At 40.3% G+C, this 27,318-nt stretch overlaps 1 protein-coding gene across 1 annotated transcript in view; it reads left to right on the top strand.

Moving 5' to 3' along the window:
• The window catches only part of COL19A1 (collagen type XIX alpha 1 chain), a 439,982-nt gene that overhangs the window by 361,497 nt on the left and 51,167 nt on the right, over positions 1-27,318 (top strand). Inside the window, exons 28-42 of the mRNA XM_052652029.1 lie at positions 750-785; positions 893-946; positions 1,046-1,099; positions 2,455-2,496; positions 5,320-5,424; positions 5,513-5,566; positions 5,806-5,859; positions 10,680-10,733; positions 12,087-12,140; positions 14,235-14,288; positions 16,590-16,640; positions 16,726-16,770; positions 17,190-17,216; positions 21,523-21,576; positions 26,028-26,072. Of these exons, the coding sequence (XP_052507989.1) occupies positions 750-785; positions 893-946; positions 1,046-1,099; positions 2,455-2,496; positions 5,320-5,424; positions 5,513-5,566; positions 5,806-5,859; positions 10,680-10,733; positions 12,087-12,140; positions 14,235-14,288; positions 16,590-16,640; positions 16,726-16,770; positions 17,190-17,216; positions 21,523-21,576; positions 26,028-26,072 (783 nt within the window). The remainder of the gene's footprint in view (positions 1-749; positions 786-892; positions 947-1,045; positions 1,100-2,454; positions 2,497-5,319; positions 5,425-5,512; positions 5,567-5,805; positions 5,860-10,679; positions 10,734-12,086; positions 12,141-14,234; positions 14,289-16,589; positions 16,641-16,725; positions 16,771-17,189; positions 17,217-21,522; positions 21,577-26,027; positions 26,073-27,318) is intronic.

Below are 27,318 nucleotides of genomic sequence, written 5' to 3'. Positions count from 1 at the left end.
GAGGTTGAAGCAAGAAAAAATAATAAACCAACAAACCAAAAATAACTTAAACACACAGAATAAATAGCAAAGAAGCAAAAAAGTAGCTTCGACAATATGAATATGTATTTCAAAATAAGAAGAGAGAAGGCAGCAAGCAGGTAGTGAAGTCAGGTACTGAGACCCCAGCTCGTTGCTTACCCAGGTAGTCAGCCACTTCCTCAGCCAGAGGCCCGCAGTCATGCAGTAGGGAAGGATCTGTCATCATTAGATCCACCGATAATCTTCTAGCCCATTTTAGCTTCCCCTAAATTCCAGTTTCCTAACACAGAAAAGAATAATTGATTGAAGTTTTATTTCCTACTCCTCTCACTGAAAACTGGTTCTGACAATTTCTTCAAAGAAAGGACTCACAGTAAAAAGCAGGACGGAAGGAAGCCTGAGCTGGTTACCTTGTGGGCGGTCAGTGTCTGACAGACAGAACTCAGGTGTGGTGTTTGTACACTCATGAGTGTGCAGGATGGCAGGGCCAAGACGAGTGTCCCAGGCATCCAAGCACAGTCATGGTGGTACCTCCAGCACTGCATTTGGTCAGGGGTCTACCTGCCACCCAGGACTCAGCCAACTTTGCAGAGAGTTTTCAGGGTTGTGTGTGGTGGCGAGCCCCACTGCTCCACTAAGTACGTGACAGTATTTGTTCCTTTATCCCTTGTGGATAATTTATGGACATTCCCAGCAGAATTATGATCACTGAATCTCCTTCTACTCAGGGCTCCCAAGGACCAGCTGGAGAGCCAGGGATTCAGGTAAGCTACTTAACCAAGCTATTTGGCACCGCAAATCCACTTTGCGGACCTGGGGGGAAATTACTAAAGGACTGTCCTTGTAAGTAGCTATTTTCCCCCTTTTGCAGGGTCCTCGAGGTCTCCCTGGGTTGCCAGGAACTCCAGGGACCCCAGGGAATGATGTAAGAACAATTTTTACCTGCTTCCCCTCTCCCCCAACCTGTTTTAATCTGTTCTTGTTCCAAGGTGCAAAGATTTGAACATGATATTTCTGTTTTCAGGGAGCTCCAGGGAGGGATGGAAAGCCAGGTCTGCCAGGTCCCCCAGGTGACCCGGTATGTTGACAGACTGTGCCTGATTTATGTATCTTTAATGCACCCAGAAGCCAAACAGCCTACCAAGCAAGTTTTGCTGTCCAAACCAATTAGAATGCTCAGTGACTGCTTGGTGATTTTGTTTATCCCCATTATTTTCTAAAGGGAAAAAAATTCAAGCTACATCAGCATTCTTGTGTGTGTGGTGAATACTTATTTCCTGAGGGCATAATTCAGTTGTACAATTTTGCCTCAAGTTGAACCTTGGCATATAGTGTCTCAATTCCACGGAAAACTGAGTTAAAATATATAGCCACAGATTCTGTTCTTTCTACTGCTAATGACTAAATGAATTTCATTTTTCTAAATGAATGTTTGCGGATAAGTTTCCCACAATATGGTACATATCTATTGATTCTGTGGCTTTAAAAATGCTGAAATGATTAAATTACAAAACTGCCTTGAGTAGGCTCTTTCAAAATGGGTTTAGGCACTAAATGTGTGTCCAGTTTTATTTCAGGTTAAACTTTGCTTTGAGTGACAGTGAAATCCCTTTAAATAGCCTCAGAATCGGCACTTATAATTTAAGAAGCCGTATGTTACATGACATCGTATTAAGAATTTTGTATAATAAAATCCAAATCTAGCCTCTCAGTTCTAAGTCTCACAAATCCTTCTGCTTCTCACACTATGCAGGCCTTATATGCCTTCATAAGCTATGTGCAGCGAGGTATTTTGGCCTTTAACTCCCCAATGTAGTGAATCATGTATGTATTGTCTGGGAGTCTAAAGCGTTACTGGGATTTATGGTGTCTCTCTGAAGGGACATTTTAAGACATGAGGGAGACTCTGCCTGAGTCTCCCAGTATCTATTTTGCCTATCACTTAAGCCACCTGTTGGCTCTTTTGAATTCAATGAGGAACAGCTTTAAGGCAAACGTCCTGTACTTTCCATATTTCTCAATAGCCTGATGATTTGCTTGGCAGAGGAATGGTTTCCTTTTAACAAATGATTTGTCTTTATGTATAATTTTAAACCAATAATATGTTAAGGTTGGCATGATGGTCTCCCGGCATGACTCAGAATTGAAACGATGACGTGTGTGTGATTCCATGTTCATGGTAAAGAAATGGTATTTCTCTATTTCTCAAAAATGGTTATGAACTCTGTTAGTGTCCTGTATTTGTTTCTGAATAGGAAGCCTCATGTTAGCCAACCATTGTGATGGCAATGGGAGGCTCTTAGAAGCTTTATGATGAGAAATCTCAGCTGCTCAGCATTTTGAGGGAAAATATCTACATTTGTTTTATGTTTGTATTATAAGTGCCAATACATGTCTAAATACCTATATTTGGTTTTTTCTCCTTATCCACAGATTGCACTTCCTCTCTTGGGAGACATCGGGGCCTTGTTCAAGGTATTCTGTTGCCGTGTAAGAAATTGTGTGCTAATTTCCAGAAAAAAATCCGAAAGGAAATCTTCACCGGAGGTTGAGTTAGCCTGAACTAAAATTCCATTTTTTTTAATGGTAGAGCATCTTTCAGACAGTAAAAGGAGCATGGATCCAATCTGTATCTTGTGCCGTTGGTACTAATCCCCTGACTCTCTTCTTTACTGGCCTCTCATATTGGGACTGGAGGGGTGGGGGGCCGGGGCGCAGGGAGGAATGGGTAGTTCTGAGGTGAGCTATGAGAGAAGAGTGCCATTAACACCCTGAGCGGACCATTTTCTCCCTGGAGTGAGCTTTCTCTTAATGGTGGTCACCACCCCCTGGGCTCTCCACTGTGAAACCCAGTCCTCTTCACAGTATCTGCCCTGGCCAGTCCACAAGGAAAAGCTGCTCAAGAAACAGCTAGTTTGAAGGCTGAGTTTTATGTCATGGGATTTTACAAAGTGCATTACAAAATTCCAAAGCTGACAATTACCCTAACACCTGTGACTCCACTAAATAAAAATAATCTGTATCTATTATCCACCTCCTAGGGAATTAATCTCACTGCCATTTTTTTTCTGTAATGCTTCCCTTTATTTTATTTGTAAAACAGATGGGGGAGGATGATAATGGAACATATGTAGGATATGTATTTGCCTGTTTCCTTGTGGAATGCTAAGATTGAACCCTTTACATTTCACTTAACTTCATGCGCAGTATCTGTCAATGTATGAATGGACAGTATATTAATACACACACACACGGGCTACAGGGCTTCCCTGGTGGCTCAGCTAGTAAAGAATCCGCTTGCAATGCAGGAGACCTGGGTTCAATCCCTGGGTTGGTTCGATCCCCTGGAGAAGGGAAAGGCTACCCACTCCAGTTTGGCCTGGAGAATTCCATGGACTGTATAGTCCATGGAGTTGCAAAGAGTTGGACACGACTGAGTGACTTTCACTTTCACATGAGCAACATGTATATATGTGTGATTTATTTTATATTCCTAGTATTTAGCCCTGGAGAAGGAAAAGGCAACCCATTCCAGTTTTCTTGCCTGGAGAATCCTGTGGACAGAGGAGCCTGATGGGCTGCTATCCACCAGGTTGCGCAGAGTCGGACATGACTGAAGCAACTTAGCATACGTGCATGCATTGGAGAAGGAAATGGCAACCCACTCCAGTATTCTTGCCTGGAGAATCCCAGGGACAGAGGAGCCTGGTGGGCTGCCGTCTATGGGGTCTCACAGAGTCAGACACAACTGAAGCGACTTAGCAGCAGCAGCATAGTGGGAAAGAATCTGAAAAAAATATATATCTACATATAACTGAATCACTTTGCCATGTACCTGAAATTAACACAGCATTGTAAATCAACTATACTTCAGTTTTTAAAAAATCAATTGAATAATCCATTCTAAAATGTTACTATTTGTTTCCAAAGTCTACAGATACAGTAATTCACCTTCTTTATACTGTTTGAAATAGGGAAAGCTTTTTTGGTTCTCCTAAGTCCTTAAGCATCTTGCTACCTTCATAGATTTTCAGATTTAATAGTTGTCGTCCTACAATTAGGTATGTGTTTCTTAACTCCTTACCAGCACATTAACTAAATGAAATGATCCTGGTGGTCAAATTGGTTTGGGAAACTTTGCGCACTCCAGCTCCTTCTAATGCTTTCCAGCACTAAGGAGGACCACCATAAAGAGAATTCTTCTAACCCAGAATTTTTTAGGCAAATTGCCTCAGAACCTTTTCAATACCATACAAAATTAGTCTTCCATGGGGCATATGTCTGGAAACCAAACCTGTCCTCATATACACTGCGTCAAAATATTGAACTTGAATAATATGGGCTTTCTTGTCAATTTCCCATCAATGGCAAATTTCAGTTTCCACTTAGTGTTTAAAAATTTTTCCACTTGGTTAAAAGGATGAAAGAATAGAGGCTTCTATTGTCCTACCTTTGGTCAGTTGTTAAATTGAAACTATCTCCCCCACTCAGTGGTCCCTATTTTATGCCTTTCCTGATCATATGTTTATAACAATGTATTTAAAAATAAGCCTCTGTAGAGCTTTATATGATAAGAAGTTTATCTTGTGAGCTCAGACACCTAAATTCAAGCCTTTCCAGATCAGCTAAAGATTACAGAGAAGGGGACGGAAGGGTAATTCCACTTAGATTTCCTATCTGCACTTGGATTTGACTTAGAAGTCAAGTCCAAGTCACTCAAGTAATTACTTCCCACATGAGTGCTTCAACTAACAAAATGATAGAAAGCTGTGTGTAGGTTTCCAACTGATTGGGCTCTCAGAAGGAAAAATCCTTTCTTCACAGCTTTCTCTTTTTTTCTTTCTTTTTTAAGGATTTATGCTCTTGGTTGTATGAGCTCTGTGATCTTGCTGATTATTCCAAACTTTGTCGCCACCTCTTTTTTAACATGCTGCTAAGCATTTGGAACTCTATGTCCTTGAATTATGAGTTTATCTTTTTATTTTTTGGCCACACCATGAGACATGTGGGATCTTAGTTCCCCGACCAGGTATCAAACCTGTGCCCCCGGCATTGGCAGCATGGAGTCTTAACCACCAGACAATGAGGGGAGTGCACTGAGTTTATCTTTTAAGGTAGTTTTTGTGCCCCCCCCCCCCCAAAAGTAGTCATTCTAACCAATTAAATTATAGAATGACATAGCAGTGGTTGTCATTCAGCTCTCACAAAGGTTCAGATAGAAGCTCAAATCCAATCAGAGCTCACTTTTATACATTACTTTGATGAATCTCTAAGTGATCTTATCTCTATCCTCATTAGAATTTCTGTGGCAACTGCCAAGCCAGTGTCCCTGGGCTAAAAAGCAACAAAGGAGAAGAATCAGGTGCTGGTGAGCCCGGAAAGTTTGATTCTGCAGCCCGGAAGGTAAGAAGGCGAGGCTTGAGTGTGGACCAGGGGACCCTGGAAGTCCTCCATGGTGCCTTCGCTTACCTGCGACTGCTCTGTCCTCTAGGGCGATCTAGGGCCACGGGGTCCTCCAGGAATCCCAGGCAGAGAGGGACCAAAGGTAGGGAAATCTCTCTTCAGTGCAACCTTCAGTTTGGGGTAAAAAATAAATAAATAAATCCATTTTAAAATATAGTACCTTTTCTAAAAATATCTTGGAAAAGCCATCTGCATATGTCATTTATTTGTTGCCCAATTCTGTCCAAACAACAGGCCCCAAGTGTCCTTAGAAGGATATTTTCATTTTTCCAAAGATGACAAAATGACTGAGCATACTAACTTAACGTATTGTCTTTCTAGGGGAGCAAAGGCGAGCGGGGCTACCCTGGCGTGCCTGGGGAGAAAGGTGACGAGGTAACAGACTCCTCTGACCATGGAACCCTCCTGCTGAGCCTTCATACACAGGACACAACAAAAGGACATCAGTTTCCCTATAGCTCATGTCTGATGCTAAACAAATAAAAACAAAAACAGTGTTTTTTCCCCAAATGTTAGCCCATTTTAAATAATACGTTGATGTTTGTTGTCAGTGGTCCAGTTTTTGGGACAAGGAAATTTAAGCACAAAGTTATCAGTTAATTGGTAAGTTTTCATGCAGGAGGTAAAAATTCTATGTCTCTCAAGACAAAAGCAAGGGGAAAGAGGAAACTTACTGAAAACTTCATAGAATTGAAGGGCTAGTTAGCAACCAGCCTAGGGCTAAGGGCAGCTCCAGAGCTCAATAGAACTTCCTGGTCCTCTGCCGTTAACAGGACTCAATTTCAATGACCTTGGTTTGTCTTTATCTCTACTCAACTTTCAAACTCTTGGGAGGAAAACATACACACACACACACACACACACACACACATCAAAAGGGTCTGCCTGGACTGCTTTAATCATCTGCTCACCCTCCCACTAAAGTTCAAAGTCAAATGTGCTTTTGAGATGGTGATATAATTTTCTGACTCTCAGCCATGCCGATCTCAGGATAGCATTCTTTCCTGCATAATTCACATTAACTCTTAGAAAAACCAATTAGGATGATGAATTGTTGTTAGTTTAAACAGTTTTGATACTAATAATTCTTGATGAAAGTAAGGAAGCCATCTGGCATATATTAACCTTGATGTTAGTGTAGAAAATCATGACAATATAAAGTAGATCTATTTTTGAGTTGGAGTTATATATTTCACGTTATAAATTACCATGTTATTGTTTTTAATTAATGTTGATTCTATTCAAGAAAACAGTAAGGATTGGCTTGTTTTTTTCCAAGTTAAAAATTGAAGAGCAAAGAGATACATTTATTTTCATCCATAAATAAAAGAGTAAAGGCATTTTATTTTCAAAATAAGGAAGAGTTATTGAGCTTTTGCATCTTCATGCTCCACAGAAAGTTGCACTAAAGTACAAGCACAGTATCTGATGTTAATAGTCTAACAGCTTTTAACTGCCTAGGTTCAAGAAGTAGGCTTTAAAGGCAATTGAGAAGGTAATAGCAAAAAGATCAGGAAATAATTAGAATTCAGGTTTTTTTATAAGTGACTCTAAAGTAAATTTATTAGAAGTTAACTTTTATTGATTCTGCAGTGAACTGAACCCCTCCTTAATTCCTCCACTATTTTAGTGTGCTTTTGCTTAAGTACAACTTGTAGATTTCTTTAACACAGGGTACACAGATGTTGTACAAGACTCTTAGACATTCAATTCCAGCTAGTTCATAAGGAGATTGTTTTCATTGTTTCTTCACATCACATGAAAAGTATGAATACACCTGAAGTAACATACAACTCAGTTGGGCCTTTCGGGAGGTATGGGTCAATGCAGTTTGTCCCTCTCTGACAGATGGGAAATACTGAATATTATCTTGTCTTCTTGGACTCAGATACTCCCTGAAATTTTAATTTGTTGATTGTTTAAGTGAATGAAACTTTGCCCAAGAACATACATATTGCCAACTGGCCAATAAATTATCCTATTTTAATACACACATAACAGTCCATGGGGGTCGCAAGAGTTGGACATGACTTAGCAACTAAACCGCCACCACCAATATCTAATTATACAAGATCTAAGCTGTCTGTCCTACCCTTCCTGGAAAAGATATAGAATGACATCACACTCTCTCTTTGAGGAATTCCCAATTCCTATTTAATAATGATCATAGTCCATTTGGAAACTTAAAGAGTTGTTCTTTCTTTAACAAAAGGGACAGTGCCCTCTGTCCAGTCATTACAGATGCTCTGTCACAGCTCAAGATAACAAACTGGCAGATACTGATAGGACACAGACCCACCTCTTATAGTCAGAGGGGATTCTTGATTGGAATGCAGATCTTTTTACAGTATTTTAGAACAATAATCAATAAGTGGGACTTGCAGAATATCTTCAGCCATAAATTGCAGCAGTAGAAAAATAAATATGTTTGATAGCAACTGAGCTATGAATGGTAAAATCAGAATATCAGAACAGGGAAAGAACTTAGTTCTAATGATACTTGACTATCTAGGCAATAAACTTTAATTTGTATTTTAGTTTGGTACAATATGCTAAATCGACTGTCCTACTCTTTAATATGTATTTGTCTTCTTTAATGATGTTCTTGTCTTCTAAAATTATCTTCTTGCCCTTTATACATCCACAGTAACTTTTACCCTTAGTACAGAATTTCAGCTTGTTCAGAGAAAGACTGCTGAGAACGATTTTTTTATTTATGGACTGAGGTTTATTTTAAAGTTTAATGTGGTCATCAAAGGTTAATGAGTCCCAAGCTTATAAATTAGACTACCTAAAGACTCAGCATCTATAGACTGATTCAGTCTTGAGACTAAAAGTAGCAAAAAGAAGAATACATAAGAACATACATATCTTATACATGTACATATAGAGAGAATTTTATGGAAATGTGGCTATTTTGAGATAAAGCAATTTGTGGTATACCATTTATAATCTCCAGATACTTAGAGGTCCATTTCCAAAAGAAGTGGGGTTTTTTTTTTTCCCTTTTCACTTATAACCCTATAGACAAGTTAATAATGGGGGAATAAAAAGAATCAAAACAGCATGCTAATGTGTACCACCGCAGATGCATACACATGTGCGTGCACACACACACACACAGAGCATTGCCAGTGAGGACGAACCCATCTTGAAGAAAATTTCAATCCACATTCTTTAACACAAGTGTGCATAAGATTTTACCCAAGACTCTTATTACAGGAGGCATTTCAGCACTCCCAAGAAGGGCTGCTTCTTTTCTTCCAACATTTCTTCACCTCCTATCACATGAAGAACCTGAAGGAATGTATGATGCCATTAAGCATTAGATGGACATATTCCATAGAGCTTGATCCTTGATCCAATTAATGCAGTGAACCCTGACCCAATGGAACCCTGCTCCTCTAGGGCTCCCATAAATAGCTATGTAGCAATTCGCTATGTAACAATCCTACCATGGTCACTTTATCTGATATTTACAATGTGTACCACATGTGTATGTCAGCACAGGAAAAGGTAAGGGAACTTACAATAACAATGAATGATTTGGCACTATGAAAAGATTACTTAGTAAAGAAAATTGAATCCTGAAAAAGTGGTGGTGGTAGTGCTTTAGTCGCCAAGTCATGTCCGACTCTTGCGATCCCATGGACTGTAGCCTGTCAGGCTCCTGTGCATGGGATCCTCCAGGCAAGAATATTGGAGTGGGTTGCCATTTCCTTCTCCAGGGGATCTTCCCGACCCAGAAATTGAACCCTGGTCTCCTGCATTGCAGGCAGATGATTTACCAACTGAGCTATGAGAAGCCCTTTCTTTGCTGAAGGACAACCAAATATGAGACAGAGCTCTCAAAAAAAAAAAAAAAAAGCTTAAGTGGAACCATTCAAAATAGAACTCGATACATCATATGGTTATCTGAGATAATAAATGGGTATTTTAAAGTATATTTTTCTCATCAAAGAAGTCATCTGAGATTCTTACGGGAAATCTGAGAAATATACAAAAACACTAAAAAGAGTGAAAGTTACTCCAATCTGTGCTTCTCAGACTGTTGGTAAAAGTCCTATTGTGGTCCACAATCTCGGATCCACAATTCCAAAGCTCAAATGCCTTTGAAAACCTGAGAAATTTTTCCCAAGTTTGGATTAAATTTCTTCGGCAGAAAAATCCGACCTGACATCAAATGGAGCCAATCTATGTATCCCATTTGGTGAGAATATCATGTGTTTTGAAATAGAAATATTTGCCTGTTCATTAGTGGGTGCTGCCTTAGATGCCACTGGTAGTATTATGTAATACCAGTATAAGCACATGTGTTTCCTTTAAAACAAATCTGAAAATTCAGTACTCTGAAGCACATCTGATATAAAGTTTCCAGATAAGACATTATGAGCCTCCAGCAGTCTCATCTCTCAGGAACTGCATTTCTATTTTTTTTAATAATTTGGACCTTACCCTATGTAACATTTTGTGACTTTCCCTTTTTCTATACTGTTCAATAGCTTTTGAAACATGATTTTAATAGTTGTGAAATAGTTCATACTATGAGCTTATTGCTGACATATCTGATAAAGGAACAAATTAATTACATAAATTATCAGTTAATCTTAGCAATTCTTCCTTGAATATATAAATGTATCCAGTGTAACTAGCATGATGCTACAAATCTAAGACAGAGCAAGAGAGGCTTTGTGTTCAGTTTTATGCTTAAGCCACTAAAGGGTTCCAAATTTAAATTCACCGATGAGCCAAATTTCTTAAAATGAACTGGCCAGCTAAACTAAATATTATATCATAACGCAGATTCCATTGTTCCACTAGTTGAAGCGTTTGTTTAATCATGTATTTCTTTGATGGCATTCTGCTCCTCTGAAATTTGTATTTTCATGCTTTAGCAGTGCTGGCTTCTCAAAGATGCTATTGATGATTCTGAGGATATGTAAAATGTGAGATCAAAAATATTCTATGAATCACCAAACACATTAAATTATGTTCATTACAGATGCCATGCATGCCACAGCATTTTAGCTCAACATCCTTATTCTTAAAAAGTGGGTCTTTACACATGACAAATACCTTGTTTCTTGATTAGCCAACATAGATGTTTTGTTTTCAATAGTCAAAATATTTGCTGAACTAAAATACTTTGCCTCCAATGATATAACAGATTTTATGGTAGGAACTATCTCTTCTAGGGTCTTCAAGGAATTCCAGGCCTTCCAGGTGTTCCTGGCCCCACAGGCCCGCCTGTAAGTATTTGCTAAACTGTTTCACTCACAACTTGTGTCTGCTGAGATGATGCCAAGTGAACTAATGCTCCTCCTTGCGTTTTTGTTCTCCATTCCTGCATGTAAATTTTTCAAGCATTGCCTGGAAAAGTAGCATCTAACGTCTAGGATTTTTGTTAGTGTTACGTGAGGCTACTAGGGGTTGTGGAGACCTGTCTGTGATTAAGCAGTCAATTTGAATAGAAGTTGGATATAGAAGAGAACGTTATCTCTTTTAGTTGTAATTTTTTGGCATTGACCTTTGGGATACTCAGATGGTTACACCTTACATGTTAAGCACCATAAACTAAGAATTTATTCTCTAGATGGAAAAAAATGGATCAGGGATTATCAGATTCAATTTCATTTTACTCAAATTTATGAATTAAAATATGCTCTGCTTTAGTTGGCACCTTTTTCACTGTCCCTCAAGCACAGTATCCCATTCTTTGTGTCTTCAGGTATCCTGTTTTCTTAAAACAGAAATCTCTTTTCTTTTCCCACCTGTTAAACCCAATCTCTCCTTAAAGCAGAGCGCAAAACTAGGGTTGCTGGTTAAAATATTGGATATAAGGTTAAATTTTAATTTCATATAAATAAATAGTTTCATAGCATGTTTGTCCCAAATATTGTATTTTTATTTGTTAAATCTAGCAATCCTATTCAAGCCTCAATTTTTGCAATCCTCCTTTCCTTAGAGTTCCTGTGCAAATGGTATGTAGGAATGTAATCATATTCCTTAATATTTTGAATCATGGATTTGCTACAATGAAAATTTTACCGTTTATGCTTTCACCAGTTATATGAGCAAACCTGAGTCTAAATTGTAGCTAAAATTAAAAGTTAAGCAAAATTTGAGAAACGAATCATGGAAATTATAGCTAACTGTTCTTAAAGACGATTTTAAATTAAATTTTATTTTCCATTGGTAAAATGCAGATCGCATAACTCAATATGCACCTTGTTAATTCTGCTCTATGAAGTATTAAAATGTTGATCACTACCAAAATTATAGCTCATTTAGGAAGGCATAATGTTATGTAAATTGCCATTTAAACAGCAAGGCTAAATTTTTAAATGTATTAAAAGGTTCCAATTAAGGTCATTAAATGTGGTTGGCCAAGGTGAAAAAGCGACCACAGATACAAATTTTTTCCTTCCAAGGGCTTATCAGCAGGATACAGCTGCAGTATCAGCCTGAAGAAATATACGCTTATAGGACTGATTTAATTATGATCAAATGACCTTCAAAATGTATCAGTTTGAGCAACCAACTCCCAATATGCTTGGCTTTTCTTGTTGTTTCAGTAACAAACTTAGTTTTGTGTTTTACAGGGCTTATTAGGAAGAACGGGACACCCTGGCCCCATGGGAACAAAGGGTGACAAGGTACAGAGGGAAAATCTCACTTACTGTCCAAATTGGGGTTTGGGGTGGATGCAAGGTGAGACCACTTTTAGAGAAAGTCTGGAAAATCAAGCAAAGCTTCAAAGTAGGACAGGTGTCAGGGAAGGGGGCTTGGAAGGTCACAGGTCCCGAAATTGGTCTGAATACAAGAGATACGCTCCCAGGGAAAAGGATGAATAGAATGTAGGTACCACATGCCAGCTCCAGGCTGGATACAAGGTCCTGGGCATCCACTGTGTGGAAGGACAGGGCGAGAGCCACCTCCTGACGAGATGCAGGAAGGTGGCTAGTATCGGGTCATACAGCCACAGGTGCCAAGGGTCCCAACAGCTCACAGCTCTCAGCATCAGGATTCCAGTAACTGATGGGCTTGCTGAGGAAATCTGGAAGTTCCATCCTTTGAGAGTCATAGAGGAAGGCCTGTAAAGAACCATCACAGCTTGCTTCATGGGGACTCCAGCCAATGAGTCAGCAGGGAAGGGCAGCAAAAGAGGGGACTCAGGAGGAAGCTCATAGGGTACCCAATTTAATATCTGAAGCCCCCCCCCCACCACCCGTCAGTGTGATAGAGCCAGCGCCTGAGTCACGTGGACTAACTATTCAGATTCGAGAAATTTAAGAATCAGGAATCCATGAGCCGCTTCAGTGGCTCGTACCCCGAAATGCCCACAATGGGCATAATGGCATCAAGGAGCAGAGGAATCCCCCTCCCCCAAATTGAATGGCAACCGTGTGCGTATTCTAGACAGTCTCACACCATTTTTCTCTGAAAGCATCCCAGGGAGCTTGCCCAGCCCCACCAGCCTTTTCTCCGTGTTCTTGATGGAAATTATTCTGTCGGCGATTTGCCTGTTGAAGTTAATGGGAATTCCACACAGAGAGGAGCTTTGGGCCACAGTCGAGAATGAAAATTGTGCCAGAAAAACAAGTCCTTTCAGTGGGCACATGTTTTCCTTGTTTGTTGTCCTCTTGCAGTTCAGGAGAACCATGCCATAATTCTCTGAAGGACTCTGCCGGCAGCTCACAGGACCTGATTTGTCTTAGAGAGAAATATACAGGACACTTATTGTCACTCAGCCTCAGGGAGATACATGGCAAGAAAATCTTTACAGTTGGTCTTTATTGATAAAGACACAATCAAGAGGTTTATATGATTATTTGATTACTGAAAAAAATGGGGAGATTGGAATGAAACCCCTTCAACTTTATGAAAATGGACTAACCTCCCTCAAAATTCTTGATCATGATAAGTAAGAATTTACTCTCTGGTTCTTCCTTAATTAACCATTTCTTGCCATTGCCCCTGATAATCAAGAGACTTAGGAGATTATTAGAGGCTATTTAAAAAAAAAAAAAAAAGGCAGTTACAGGAAGAACTGATTAAAACACCAAAGGGAGTATCGTGCCTCTGCTTATCATGGACTAATAACCAGCCTATGTTTTATAAAAAAAATCCCACGTTTCAAATTTCAGCTTGAATTCATTTTTCACAGATGTCATTTTCAGTCTGCCTTGCCTGGAAGCAGAATGTCTGAGGCTGTTTACGTTGTATAGAATGTTTCCTTTAAATAGCACGGTCCCTCGGTCACCTCTGCTCAAGGGGACATGCCTGTCATTAACTTAGGAAGTGAGAGAGGTTTCTCCCCCTGCAGACACAACTCAGATTGTTATTTTCCACTTTAGTTGAAGTATATGGATGCCCCCTCTGGTTCCCCAAAGATGAAGGTGGTGGGGTGAGGGTCTGCCCCAGAGAGCCGAGTCCCTGAGCCACCCCCACTTGCAGGAAGTCTGCTCTGCACCCCAAGGTGGGGAGAGTTCCCCTAATTGTGCTCAAAGCCCAGGACCTCATCGCCTGGTTGCCTGGCTCCATCTGAAAATAAGCTTTGTCTCTGAGGGTCAAACGTTGAAGATCTGAATGCCTGTGGGAAAAGACATTTAGCTTTCCTGTGGCCCAGTAATTCCCCAGGTGAAGAAAAAAGCCGAGCTGAATAAGACTTTGCAAGGCTGACAAAATGACAAGTCATATCAATTTCAGAATGTCTGGTTCATTGATGTTGGTCTGTCTATCCTTTGCAGGGCAGTGAGGGGCCCCCTGGGAGACCTGGACCACCTGGACCACCTGGACCACCTGTGAGTTGTTTCATGTTTAAAACATAAATGCATGCTTCTACTTGAGGCTTTTTATAAGCAGTAAAGTCCTATTGTCTAGCACAAGGAACTATATTCAGTATCCTGTAATAAAAGTATCATAATGGAAAAAGGGGAAGAAAAGCCTTTCGTAAAGGGGTTGGACTACATTTAGGTACTTTCAAGGATAAAAGTCAGCTGAGTTTTATGTATGAATTTGAATGGCAGCCCGTATGGCTTGGGGAGCTCTGACTCCCTGAGAGCTCAGCCCTGAGGCACAGTGCTCAGGTTTGCATGCTGTGGGCCTCTCTGCTGTGGGTTCAGTTCACCTGGCGGTGCCTGACTCACCACTTCCCACTTCCCGCCTGGGGGACGCTCGGAAAGTCATTTAACCTCAATGAGCCTCGTTCATGGAAAAGAGAGGGGCCATAAGGAGATCCCTTCCAGCAATGTGAGTTGGTAGAAAAATTGTGTTATGCTGTGTGTGTTTATTACTATCCATGATGCCTGAGATGCTAGGAAACTCTATTTATACAGCACTTAGTGAGTGAAATGTACAAGGGCCATCAGTGTTCTCCTCAGGGCTGAGACAGATGTTGTCAGGAGGCTGGGGAGAAGACAGGTGTCTCTCCCTGGAGCAAGTCTGCCCTCAAGTGGGATCTCTCTTGAACAGCATCACAGCTTCCATCTCGCCAAATGTTCTTTCCCGCTGGCCTCAGAGGGAGAGTTTAAGAAGCCAAACTCACCCAAAGGGAGCAGAAGTCATCTGTGACTTTTTTTGGAGAAAAATAATTGAAAGTTTAATAACACGTGCACCTCTTATATGCACGGGAAACATCCAGGAAAACTGGGTAACTCCCTGAAATGGCCCAAGTCATCACCTGAAATACCATCTTCACCAAAAAGCAAAAGAAATGAAGTGTGTGTTGTTGTGCAGATTTACTTCTTAGCTTTCTCCATTGGTAAGTTTCTTGAGATTCCGAAGACAACAAAGATAGGTTGCGTGTCTGTGTGCTTTGCACACTTCAGTGAAGACATCGGCATCTGTTTTCCTAAACCTGCTCTTAATTTTACTTACCTTCTCCCTTGACATGGAAGCAGGGCAGGCAGCACCTGAGGCTCAAACACTAAAATGCACTCCCTCCCTAGTGGACAGCACAGCAAAGTGCAACATGAGCCCACAAAAGGGACCTGTATTTTACAATGGACTTAAGAAATCGCCCTCCCTCCTCCCACCTGGATTCTCCATAGCTATTTATTCTTCAGAACAAATTAAATGCTGACTCTCCTGGGAACCCTCCCACCCTGGCACTAGAAATCTCAGACAAAAGTATCCTTTGCCCTCCAGGACTATATACAGTAGACTTTCAGCATTTGTCAAACTGCTGAATTGAATTGTTAAATGGATGAGTGAAGTACTAAAGGAATAAATGAACAAAGCTTTTTTCCCTTCCTTCACAAGTGTTTGCAGGATGCACACAGGTCACGTGCCCTGAGCACCTCTGGCTACCATGGTCCAAAAACAGGGCAATGAGGGACCTTCAGTTTTGCAGCTAAAATGTGCAAATCACAGCAAAGGAAAATGCAAGTTATTGATTCTATGGGGATTTAAAAAAAAAAAGGCTAAAAGATCTGAACTAAAATTTTCATGTGCAAATTTTTCCTGAATGCTAAAATGTGTGATTATGAAAGCCTCTCAAATGAGTTCTCTTCAAAGTGTTACCCTGGGACTTGATTCACAAATCAATTTTATTAGGAAGTTTCTATTCCCTATTGTTTCAAAGTATATATTCTTGTAGTACATCACACAGGGTTGTGAATAAAATCATATCCCCTGTTTCTCTTAATTTTCTATTCAGTATGAAAAGACTATGGGAAAAAGATTACCTTTCAGTAGCCAAATTGTTCCCTATTCACATCTTCATCAGCACTCCTGTATTATGGCCTGCAGGTCAGCAGGCTGTAAACAGTTAGCATAAATTGGCAATTCAGAAACTGAATTTTAATGAGCAAATAATATTTTCCTCTGAATACATTAGTGTCTTATCTATCAAATCAGCACATTCATCACAGTCCTGCAGAAAGTGCGTGTGTGCACTCCAGGTGGAGCTCACATGCCTTTGGGTTTTTTTTCTCTACATTTCTTTAGAAAAACCAAAAATGGAAACAGTGTTATTTTTACTGATAGCATTAAGCTCATTTTCTAAAATAGAATAGGAAAAATATCATTTGATAAAACAACAGAGGTAGAGACTCTCACTATTAACATAAAATAATAATTCCGTATCTCATTTCTCTTCTAAGGGTGTACCATTCAATGAAGGGAATGGAATGAGCAGTTTATATAAAATCCAGGTATTTACTTTTCTAATTATGTAAAGTCACTTTCTGGTTCCAGGTTACTACAAGTTCTTCTCACCTTTTTCTTTCTCTTTTGAAGGGAGGTGTGAACGCTCCCAGTTACCCAGGGCCACCCGGCCCCCCTGTGAGTATAGTTGTTTATCATGAAGCATATTTTCACTGAACAGTCACATATACACAACAAAAAGACATCCTAAGTTCGCTGAAAATTATGCATTAGAAATATAACCAAAATGTTCTGCAGGAGGAAATAAATGAAACCAATAATAATAAGATTGTACACAAAATAAAGAAAAATTGCATTATGCATAGAGATGTCACATTTTGGAAATCCGAGAACTAAATCAATGTCCGGGTGATTGCCATCATGGGAGTTCTATCAAATTATATTTCCTCATCTTATGCTTCAAATCCAAACGGTAGCAAAGCAAGGCTTGCACATATTTTTACGTGTATTAAAGCAAATTGGACAAAAATTCTTCATAGTTTGTGATTTTGCTTCAGTCATTATTTTCAAGGTGACTTCTCATATTTTTCTTATAGGGCCCCAAAGGAGATCCTGGCCCAGTGGTATGTATATTCCCATGTTTTGTGTCATTTAGAAAATACATCTTTATTAGTGTTAAGAAGAGCTTCAGGAGGGATGCCTGCCTTCTGAGATGTTTGTCAGTGAGCATGAAGGCAGCAGGCCCACTCCTCATCTCAGAAAGCCTCAGTCCTGATGTCACTGCCCTTGACATTCCTCCATCAGTGCATTTGTAGAAATCACCCTGGGCTGGAAAGAGATACATATAAAGCTCCTGAGAAATGGAGCACTGTCTTCCAATAGAATTATTTTGATGATCGTGAAAGTAGATCATGAAAGAAAAATATTAGTGGATCATGAAAGAAAAGTATTTATTGAAAAGAAATTCTTTAAGATGTCTGCCATATCTCCCAAAACGACAACAGAGATAGGGGCAGTTTATTTACTTTCAGTCAGAGGCAGTTTTTCTGGAGATTTGGTGAGCTGTGATAACCCCGTTTACTGGGAGTGATGTGTCGGGAGGTTAACCCTCCGCCTGGGGAGAGATCCTGTCCTCCAGCCCCCGAAGGATGATGACTGTGGTCAGGCATCCTCCTCAACCACGAGGCGTCCCTGGAAAAGTTCTGCCAAATGCAGTTAGATTACTTTTATTCCCTGGCTGGCTTTTCTGTCATGTCCTTTACAAGCAGATACACTATCCTTCATATTTCATTTCTCTGTACTTTGACCCTTGGATATATGCTTGAGACTCAGATGTACCTGAAACTGATATAAATTTTCAAAGCACTTCCATTGCCATGAGAAGAGACTGAAGGCCCTTTCATTACAGTAGAGTTTGGTAAAACTAGATGGATAAATTTTAAACAAGCAGGACAGCCATAAAAAGCAATCTTTTCGCATCTAAATACATTTTCAAAGGAGATGCATGAAAGAGCTTTTTTTTTGTTGTTATTAGGCAATTAAAAACTGATTTGTTTTCCCCTAAAATCATGATTTAACCCAGTTAGAAGCATTTTCCAAATGTGTCATGTGAGAGTTTCCTTTGTTTTGTTACTCATGCTGTGCTTTCTTAATCTGTAACATTTTTTAATGCTTTCATCCACTATATCCTTCATTCCAATTTCAATCTTCTTTCATGTTATTGATAAAAATTTCCTCTCAGTATTTCCTTCTGTCACACACACACACACATCCCTTCTGGATCATTTAGGAGCATACAGGCTTCTCACTGCCTTCCCCAAAACACCAAAGTTTTTTCATTAGGTGAGAAAAAAGTATAACAATAAAGGATAAGTTATAATTCATTTGGATTAGAAAGTGGGTGGTAACAAAAATGTAGATAGATGTGAGTAGAATCTGAAGAGATGAGGCTTTGATTTTTCTTAGTTGCAACGAAGGATAAAGAATAAACACTAAGTGAAGGGTGTTCCTTGCTTTTAGAGGCATGAATTAAGTGGCTGAAGCACAAAATTGGAATCATAAAATGTGAAATCATGAAATTAACTACTGTGTAATCCTTCAGGTTTATCTTAGATAAAACTTTAGATTATTCCTTTGGAAATCATGTTACCAGTTGCCCCTAAGTAGAGAAATACTACCTCATACCACGGAGATAAGCCAAGAATGGTGGAATCACAGGTCACTGAATAGAGTGAAGTGAAAGTCATTCAGTTGTGTCCGACTCTTTGCGACCCCATGGACTATGCAGTCCATGGAATTCTCCAGGCCAGAATACTGGAGTGGGAAGCTGTTCCCTTCTCCAGGGGATGTTCCCAACCAAGGGCTCGAATCCAGGTCTCCCGCCTTGCAGAAGGGTTCTTTACTAGCTGAGCCACAAGGCAAACCTAAGAATACTGGAGTGGGTAGCCTATTGCTTCTCCAACAGATCTTCCCAACCCAGAAATCAAACCCAGGTCTCCCACCTTGCAGGCGGGTTCTTTACCAGCTGAGCTACCAGGTCACTGAATAGACAATGGAAACTCCCCTTGGGGCTTTGGGGGAAGATTTACTCTTCCAGCCTCCTTCAAACCCCAGGCCACCAGATCTGCATCACTTATTCTAATCTTTTCAGTGAAACTGTGCAGATAAAAATCACCCTTAATTGAATTTATTCTTTCCTGAGGTGATCCATTTCATTCCCTAGGTGTTCAATTTATAATTGGTTTTCAATTAAATATTTATTATTAGCTACTTTCAAACAAATGTCAATGGATTGGCTGAGCACTGTTCAACCAATTCTTCTATCTTAAGGATAACTGAGAATATAAACAAAGAGAATCAAAGAGCTTATTTCCTTTGTCAATGACCCAAAGCCTCTATTACAGAGCTTCATGCAGAATAGAATCTAAACATCTTTTTTCTGATTGGCAGGTTACCTATTGGTAGATGTCTAAAAAGAATTTTGGAGCAAAGAAAGTATCCAGATCATATGCTTTTCATTAAGCCTCTCATAATAAGGACAATATCATAACTCATAATAGAAGTTAGTGTTGGTAGTATTTTTGAAGTAGATTAGCATTAGGCATACAAAAATACATTTATAGAGAATGAACTTGGAAAGCTACATTTTCTATATGATTATGTTGAAAGCATCCAGTGTCCTGAAAAAATATTTGTAGTTAACATTAATTCACGGTTCACAGCAAACTGTGGGAAATTCTTAAAGAGATGGGAATACCAGACCACTTTATCTATCTCCTGAGAAACCTGTATGCAGATCAAGAAGCAATAGTTAGAACTGGACATGGAACAATGGACTGGTTCAAAATTGGGAAAGGAGTACATCAAGGCTGCTTATTTAACTCACATGCAGAGTACATCATGCGAAAAGCCAGCCTGGATGAATCACAAGCTGGAATCAAGATTGCCAGGAGAAATATCAACAACCTCAGATAAGCAGATTATACCACTATAATGGCTGAAAGTGAAGAAGAACTAAAGAGCCTCTTGATGAGGGTGAAAGAATAGAGTGAAAAAGCTGGCTTGAAGGTCAACATTCAAAAAACTAAGATCATAGCATCCGGTCCCATCACTTCATGGCAAATAGGAGGAAAAAACAGATTTGATTGTGACAGAATTTATTTTCTTGGGCTCCAAAATTACTGTGGACAGTGGCTGCAGCCTTGACACTAAAAGAATCTTGCTCCTGGGAAGGAAAGCTATAACAAACATAAACAACATTAAAAAATGGAGACATCACGTTGCTGACAAAGATCCTTTGCTAGTCAAAGCTATGGTTTTTCCAATAGTCATGTACAGATATGAGAGTTGGACTGTAAAGAAGACTGAGCCCTGAAAAACTGATTCTTTCAAATTGCGTTGCTGGAGAAATACTCTTGAGAGTCCCTGGACTGCAAGGAGATCAAACCAGTCAATCCTAAAGGAAATCAATCCTGAATATTCATTAGAAGAACTGATGCTGATGCTCCAATACTTTGGCCACCTTATATGAAGAGTTGACTCATTGGAAAAGACCCTGATGCTGGGAAAGATTGAAAGCAAAAGGAGAAGGGGGCAACAGAGGATGAGATGGTTAGATAGCATCACTGACTCAATGGACATCAATTTGAGCCAACTGTGAGAGACAGTGAAGGACAGGGAAGCCTGGTATGCCACAGTCCATGAGGCTGCAAAATTGGACACAACGTAGTGACTGAACAACAACAATCAACCCACTTAGACTCTCTTAATTTAAAACCCCTAATGTTTATTGTTATAAGTTAGCAGCTTCCTTCACCCTAACCTTTCTAAATGGGTTCCTTGAGGACCTAAAGTTTACAGTCAGCTGTGACCATACAGCAGCATATGTAACAGATTTTTTTTAACAGAAAGGCTTATTCATCTCCTCTCAGTGACCCATCAGCAGTAACTGCCTCTGGGGCTGTCCTCTGAAGCGCCAAAGTTCATGTCCAGCTCCAAGGAATATTGAGGGATGATAAACTTTGGTTTGAGAGCTCCATCTTTAGTCTTGTTTTCTGACAATCTGGAAGCCTTAGGTACCTCACAAACACAAAGTTTATTAAAGCCCAGCCTTTTCTTCTATCTCTTACTGAAATTGGAGTTATCACTGACTAGAGGAATTCATTCAGAGCAGATTCTTAATCAGATTAAAAATGGTTAATTTAAAAAAATACTCATACTTCAGGGAATAGCTTTATTTTCTAACTTTTCAAATACCAAATGCAAGAATACAGATGCTTAAAAACAGAGTATACTGTTTACTTGCTAAATTACCAATCAGTGTTTGAGAGAGTACTTTCTAGGCAAAAAATTAAAAATCCTTGCTTTTGAAATCAATGATTTAAAAACCTTTGATTGTTGCTTTTGTGTTCTTATGTTCATATTTAACAGGGAGAACCTGGTGCAATGGGGTTGCCAGGACTAGAAGGATTTCCTGGTATAAAGGTAAGTGCAAGGTTAAGCATGTGTTCACCAGTTCAACATTCAAAAATGTTTATTGAGCACCTACCATTGGACCAGGAGCTTTTTAGGTTTGGGGATACCTAAGAGAACAAAATAGACAGAAATCTCTGTCTTTGTGAAAATTATGTTCTAAGCAGGGAATACAGAAACTAAGAGAATAAATACAAATAACTAATAATATTGTTAGTAAGTGCTGTGGAATGAAAAAAAAGTAGACGAGATTAAGGGGCATCAGGAGTGCGGAAGGGGAGGGTGTGATTTTAAATCAGGTGGTCTGAGAAATCAGGAACTAAGCAGACTTGGAAGGGCTGGGGGGATGGCCAGTTAGCTAAGCCCCTGAAGCCAGAAGGAAGAAAGTTCCCGGCAAGATGAGTAAGTTCTTGAGATGTAATGTATAGCAGGGTGATGCTAGGTAACAATACTAAACTGTATGCTTGAAATTCGCTAAGTGTTCTCAACACACACACACAGTGACCTGTGTGAGGTGATGGAGATGTGAATTAGCTTGATTATGGTGATCATTTGCCAATATATATGTATATCACATCATCAAACTGTACACCTTAAATATATACAACTAGAAAAAGAAGGTTTTAAATGCCCTGAGACAAGAGCATTCCTGTACATTCCAGGAGACCTGGGGAGTGAGTGAGGGGAGCATGCCAGGAGATCAGGTCAGAGAGGTGGGGTGGAGGTGAGGGGCAGCCCTGCCCAGCAGTGCTGCTTGCTGGCCTGTGAGGACCAGGGCCAGTCTGCAAGTTTTGTCATGGGTTTGGAGGCAGCGTAAGCACATAGATGGAGAGCAAGCATGTAAACAACTTGACTTTTGACATTGCCATAATATCCAAACATGAGACCCACGTTGGTTCATGATGCATTAGAAAATAAATAAGCAAGTAAATAGCTCCTTCACCACAGATAGTTTGAGAAGCACTAATTAATAAAGAGGCTTATCGGCCATCGTAAAGACTTTCTCTTTCACTCTGAGTGAAATACGGAGCCAGTGGTGGTTTCTGAGTAGAAAAGTGACGGACCTGCAGCTGGAGTGTAAGGAAAGCGCCTCTGTCCATGGGATTCTCCAGGCAAGAATACTGGAGTGGATTGCCATGCGCTCCTCCAGGGGATCTTCCTGACCCAGGGGTCGAACCCGTGTCTTTTACATGTGCTGCACTGGCAAGCGCGTTCTTTCCCAGTAGCACCGCCTGGAAGCCCAATGGGACAGGGAAGACACAGACTATACCCATATACGGGGCAGTGGTGTTGGCTCAGACAGGAGCAGAATCAGTGGAGCTCCTGAGGAGGCTGAGGCTCTGGACATGTTGTGAAGGAAGGGCAATAAGACTGACGGGATGTGGGTCTAAGAGAAGAGTCAGGGATGACTCCAAGGTGCTTGACCTGAGCCCCTGAGATGATGGCGTGTTATCAACAGAAATGAGGAAAGCGCTACACAGAGTCTGTTCAGAGAGGGTAGGATGAGAATGATCCATAGTATAGTTTTGGACGTGGGACCAATTATGGGAATTATCTACCAGACAGCATAGTGGGGGTACTGCAGTAGGTGGTACAATAGAAAAGCATGGGGTTTACAAAGAGGTCTAAGTGCAGATATAAATTGATTGTGTGAGCCTATAGGTGCTATCTGAAAGTCAAGAGGCTGGATAAGATCACCAAGAGAATGACAACAGATTTTTTTTTAAGAGAAGAGGATCACGGACTGAGCCTTGAATCCCTCCAATATTAAGATCAGGAAGAAAGCAGGGGGTGAGCAAGGGGGACTTAGATGCAGGGACCAGAGAAATAAGAGGAAATGTTGGTGCCCTGGAAATCAAGCGAAGATGGTGTATCAAGAAGAGTGATCATCTGTCTCGTATCCTGCAAATGGGTCGAGTAGGATGGCCACGTAGGAACCGTTCATCAGAGAAATGATTACTGGTTTACTGTGGTGGTAGGAAAAATTTCTGGACTTGAATGGTCTAAGAGAGAATGACAAAGAAAAAAAAAAGATTTAGACAAAGCAAAAACAATGCTCAAGGACTTCTGCTGCAAAGGAGAGTAAAGAAACAGGCCAGCAGCTACCGGAGGAAGCTAGGTTCCATAAAGTAGATTTTAAGACCACAGAGGAACCGGACTGTTTCTAGGCTAAAGGAAAGGTCTGGTTTAGTAAAGGGGAAGGAGCGATGAGATAGGAGGACAGGGGAGAAGTGCTGGAATGGCATCCTTAGTAGCTAAGAGGGAAGGAACCTGGGGCATAAATGCAGGGCTTGGCTTCAGAGAGAAGCCCAGATAGTTCATCTGTGGGAGCTGGTTGGAACCAAAGTACAGGGGTACAGGAGCGGGGACACGGGCACATGAATTGACTGGAGTCTATAGAAGTTCTTTTCTGATTGCTTCAGTTTTCTCAGAGATGGAGGATCAAGGTCTCATCTGAGGGTGAGGTAGGGAGAAGAGTTTGGAAGTTTGAGGAAAAGGTCTTCTACGAGAGGGCAAGTCCAGGAACCACAGAGTGTGGTGGCTGAGCAGAAGCCCCTCGACACTCATGGTCGTGAACTGAAATGAGACCAATCAGCAAGACTGTGTCCATGCGCACAGAGCAGGAGGGGATCTGGGTTTAAACGAGTTCCGGTTTTGGCAAATAAGTGAGAGAAGCGCGGATGGGACTGTGAGCCAGCAGTATATAGGGAGTGATTATAACCAGTGACCATGGGAACTAAACTAGATACATGAGCAAGAGGGGCCATCTAGGGAGTGAAGGAGCATGAAAACTTTTCTACCAGAGATGGTAGAGAGATCTTTGTGACATCAAAATTTGGGGGGGAGAGGGGGGGTTCAAGCTACTCAAGGGAGTGATTTACAATGAGGGAAGATGGTGGTCCAAGATTAGAATGCAGGCAGTGGAGGTTACAGAGAGATATTGTTTTTGATTAGGTCTCAGGTATAATTATGGAAATAAGAGTTCTGCCAGATAATTAAATTAGACTGATTCAAAGTACTGTGAGACCCGGTTGTTGGAAGGACCATATTATCAGACAGGAGCCCTCTTAACTTCATCTTTATCAGATATGCAAATATTTCCATTGAATTAAAAGCCCCAGTACATTCATTTCCAGGGAGAAAACCCTGCAGTTTAAAAAGGCAAAGTGGAACTGAGGACTGTCTGTTTAGGTCCTTCACCCATTTTTCTACTAGTTCTTTTTTTTTTTTTTTTTAACTGTAGCTATCTATGGTTTATATACTGAAGACACTACTTCTATATTATATGATGGAGGCTTTATCCTAGTTGGTCCTTGCCTTTCAGTTTTATGTTTAGTCTTACAGAATTTATATGGAGTATAATATAAAGAGAGGAATTAGACTTTTTCAAAGAAATTATTCAGTTATTAGCACTATTTGTTGAAGAATACAGCCCTTTCTTTACTAAAACCCTATTGTAAATGTTGGTCTGTTCCTGAAGTTGCTGTTATATTGCATTGATATACTGCTTAATCTTGGGCCAGTATTCCATATTTCAATTATTATAGCTTTATTGCATGCTGAAATATGGTATTGCTAATGTCTTTATTATTCTTCTTTTACTTTTTCTCTTATCCTCAAGTATATTTATTATCCCAAGTGAACTTTAATATCATTTGATCAAGCTGCAATTTGTAAAAATTGCATTAAATTTATAAATTAGTTTGGGCACAATGACACCTTTACAGTGCTGTCTTGCCCTCCAAGAACAAAACATCTCTCCCCGTTTAATCAAATCTTCTTTTATGTCCCTCAGTGAACTTACGGAGTTTTTTAATGTCGATTCTGCCCAACAAAAATTGCCATTTTATTGCCCCATATATAACCATAAGTATTTTTAGCCTTGTCAGCTTTATCTAAAATACCACACTGCCTTTGGAAAAAAGGTTGAGTCATTCCACTGCTCAGAGAAATTCCAGGGGTCTTCTTATGGGCCTCATGAGGAAAAACTACAAAATCCTTAGTTCTAAACACATTCATTTTAACCCAACATCCAATGAGACAAGTCTATTGAAAGCTTTTCAGAAGACATTCAAGGTCTTAGTCTTTTAACTATTGGTAATAAGTTACTTTTGAATATGTGGAAGAAAAGTATTGGCTAATTTTACCTGTAAGTATTATGGGGTTCTGTCTTAAAGAATAGGTTAACAGCAATGATACCATGAATGCTTGTTTTCATTGGTATTATTATTTGCTTTGGTATTCTGGGGGAAAAGAGAGAGAAAAGTCTTTAGGAGGTTCCACTGGCTGCAGTTCTTATTTTGTCCTTTCCCCATCTGGCCTTTAGCTTCACACCAGCTAATATCAACAACATTTATAAGTTCCGAAGAGAAGCTTTACCAAATCCAAATCATTATTTGAGCATCAGTTTTGGCAGTGGAGATTGAATGGGTTTGATTCTAAGCAGTACATGTTTTTTTCAGGGAGATCGAGGGCCAGCAGGCCCCCCGGGAGCAGCAGGAATCTCGGTGAGTTCAGTTTATCTCACGTTGTTCTCAAAGGTACCAACCGCCTAAAGGGCTGGGAGCACAGGGTGACTCCTGAAACTCCCAGTTTAAGAAACAAAACCAAAAAAAAAGTTATTTTAAACCCACCTGTTCCTCTCCCACCTCAAAAATGCTCCTGTCTTTATTTTCATCTTTTAAACTTTTTCCTTTGTTTTTTCTTCCCAACTCACTTTCACGTGGGGAGAGAAAGCCCATTACTTGTGCCAGCGCATCAGTACCACACAGCTCTGAGAAGCGTGTTGGGTTTCTCTATTCTTGTAATATTTCAAGGTTTCTTAATCTTCAGAAGGCAAAGTTCTCATCCTCAGGCAATGTGCTTCAGTATCTTCGTATTAAGCTGCCATCTGCCTGAGTTTTCCCTCAGTCTGGTGTTATTAGCGGAGCTTTATTGCTGCTAATGTTTCCTCATAAACTAGCCCTTTAAGCCTCTCAATCATTTTTGTTGCTCTCTGGTGTCAAATGTTTTAAATCTCATCAAGGTCTTTTCAAATGAATAGGAAGTGCTCCAGGAAAGGTTAAAATCATTTCTCAGAGCCCTAGGGATCATTTTGATCTTCATTCATGATGCTCTAATTAAAATTTTGTGGTCAGGCTTTATGAATAAGAGCCCATTTATCCTCACCAGGTGTCCTGCAGGGTGAGCCAGGGTAGGAAAGTCAGTGGAAGCCCTGTACTTCAATCACAGGAACATGAGGAAAACAAGAAAGGGCCCTACCATCTCCGCACCACCCACTGACCTCTGCCAACACCCACCAGCACCCAGAGCCTCCCAACAATCCCCCCACCTCCATCCCTCAAAAGGCCAGCAGCCACTCTGCTTCCCTCTGTTTCATTGCTGAACCTAATAAGAAAAGATAAAGACTCATCCACATGGCAAACCACTATCCTTGCCTATAAAATCCCATGGGCAGAGGAGCCTGGTGGGCTGCAGTCCATAGGGTGGCAAAGAGTTGGGCACAACTGAGTGACTAACACACTCCATAGAGAGGCATCCTGTATGGAGGATGACATCCCCTTCTTTAGCTGTTTTAGGTCAAGTCTAGTCTTAGTATGATTGTAAAAGCCACATGAAAATATTTTATTTAGCAAGCACTGCAGGGTTTTTATTGTTCAGTCACTAAGCCCTGTCTAACTCTGCGACCCCATGAACTACAGCACACCAGGCTTCCCTGTCCTTCACTATCTCCTGGAGTTTGCTCAGATTCAT

This window comes from Budorcas taxicolor, chromosome 14, assembly GCF_023091745.1.
Source record: "Budorcas taxicolor isolate Tak-1 chromosome 14, Takin1.1, whole genome shotgun sequence".
Taxonomy (NCBI): domain Eukaryota; kingdom Metazoa; phylum Chordata; class Mammalia; order Artiodactyla; family Bovidae; genus Budorcas; species Budorcas taxicolor.
The sequence above is the reverse complement of the archived record's forward strand: the minus strand, read 5'-3'. Positions and strand labels throughout refer to the sequence as shown.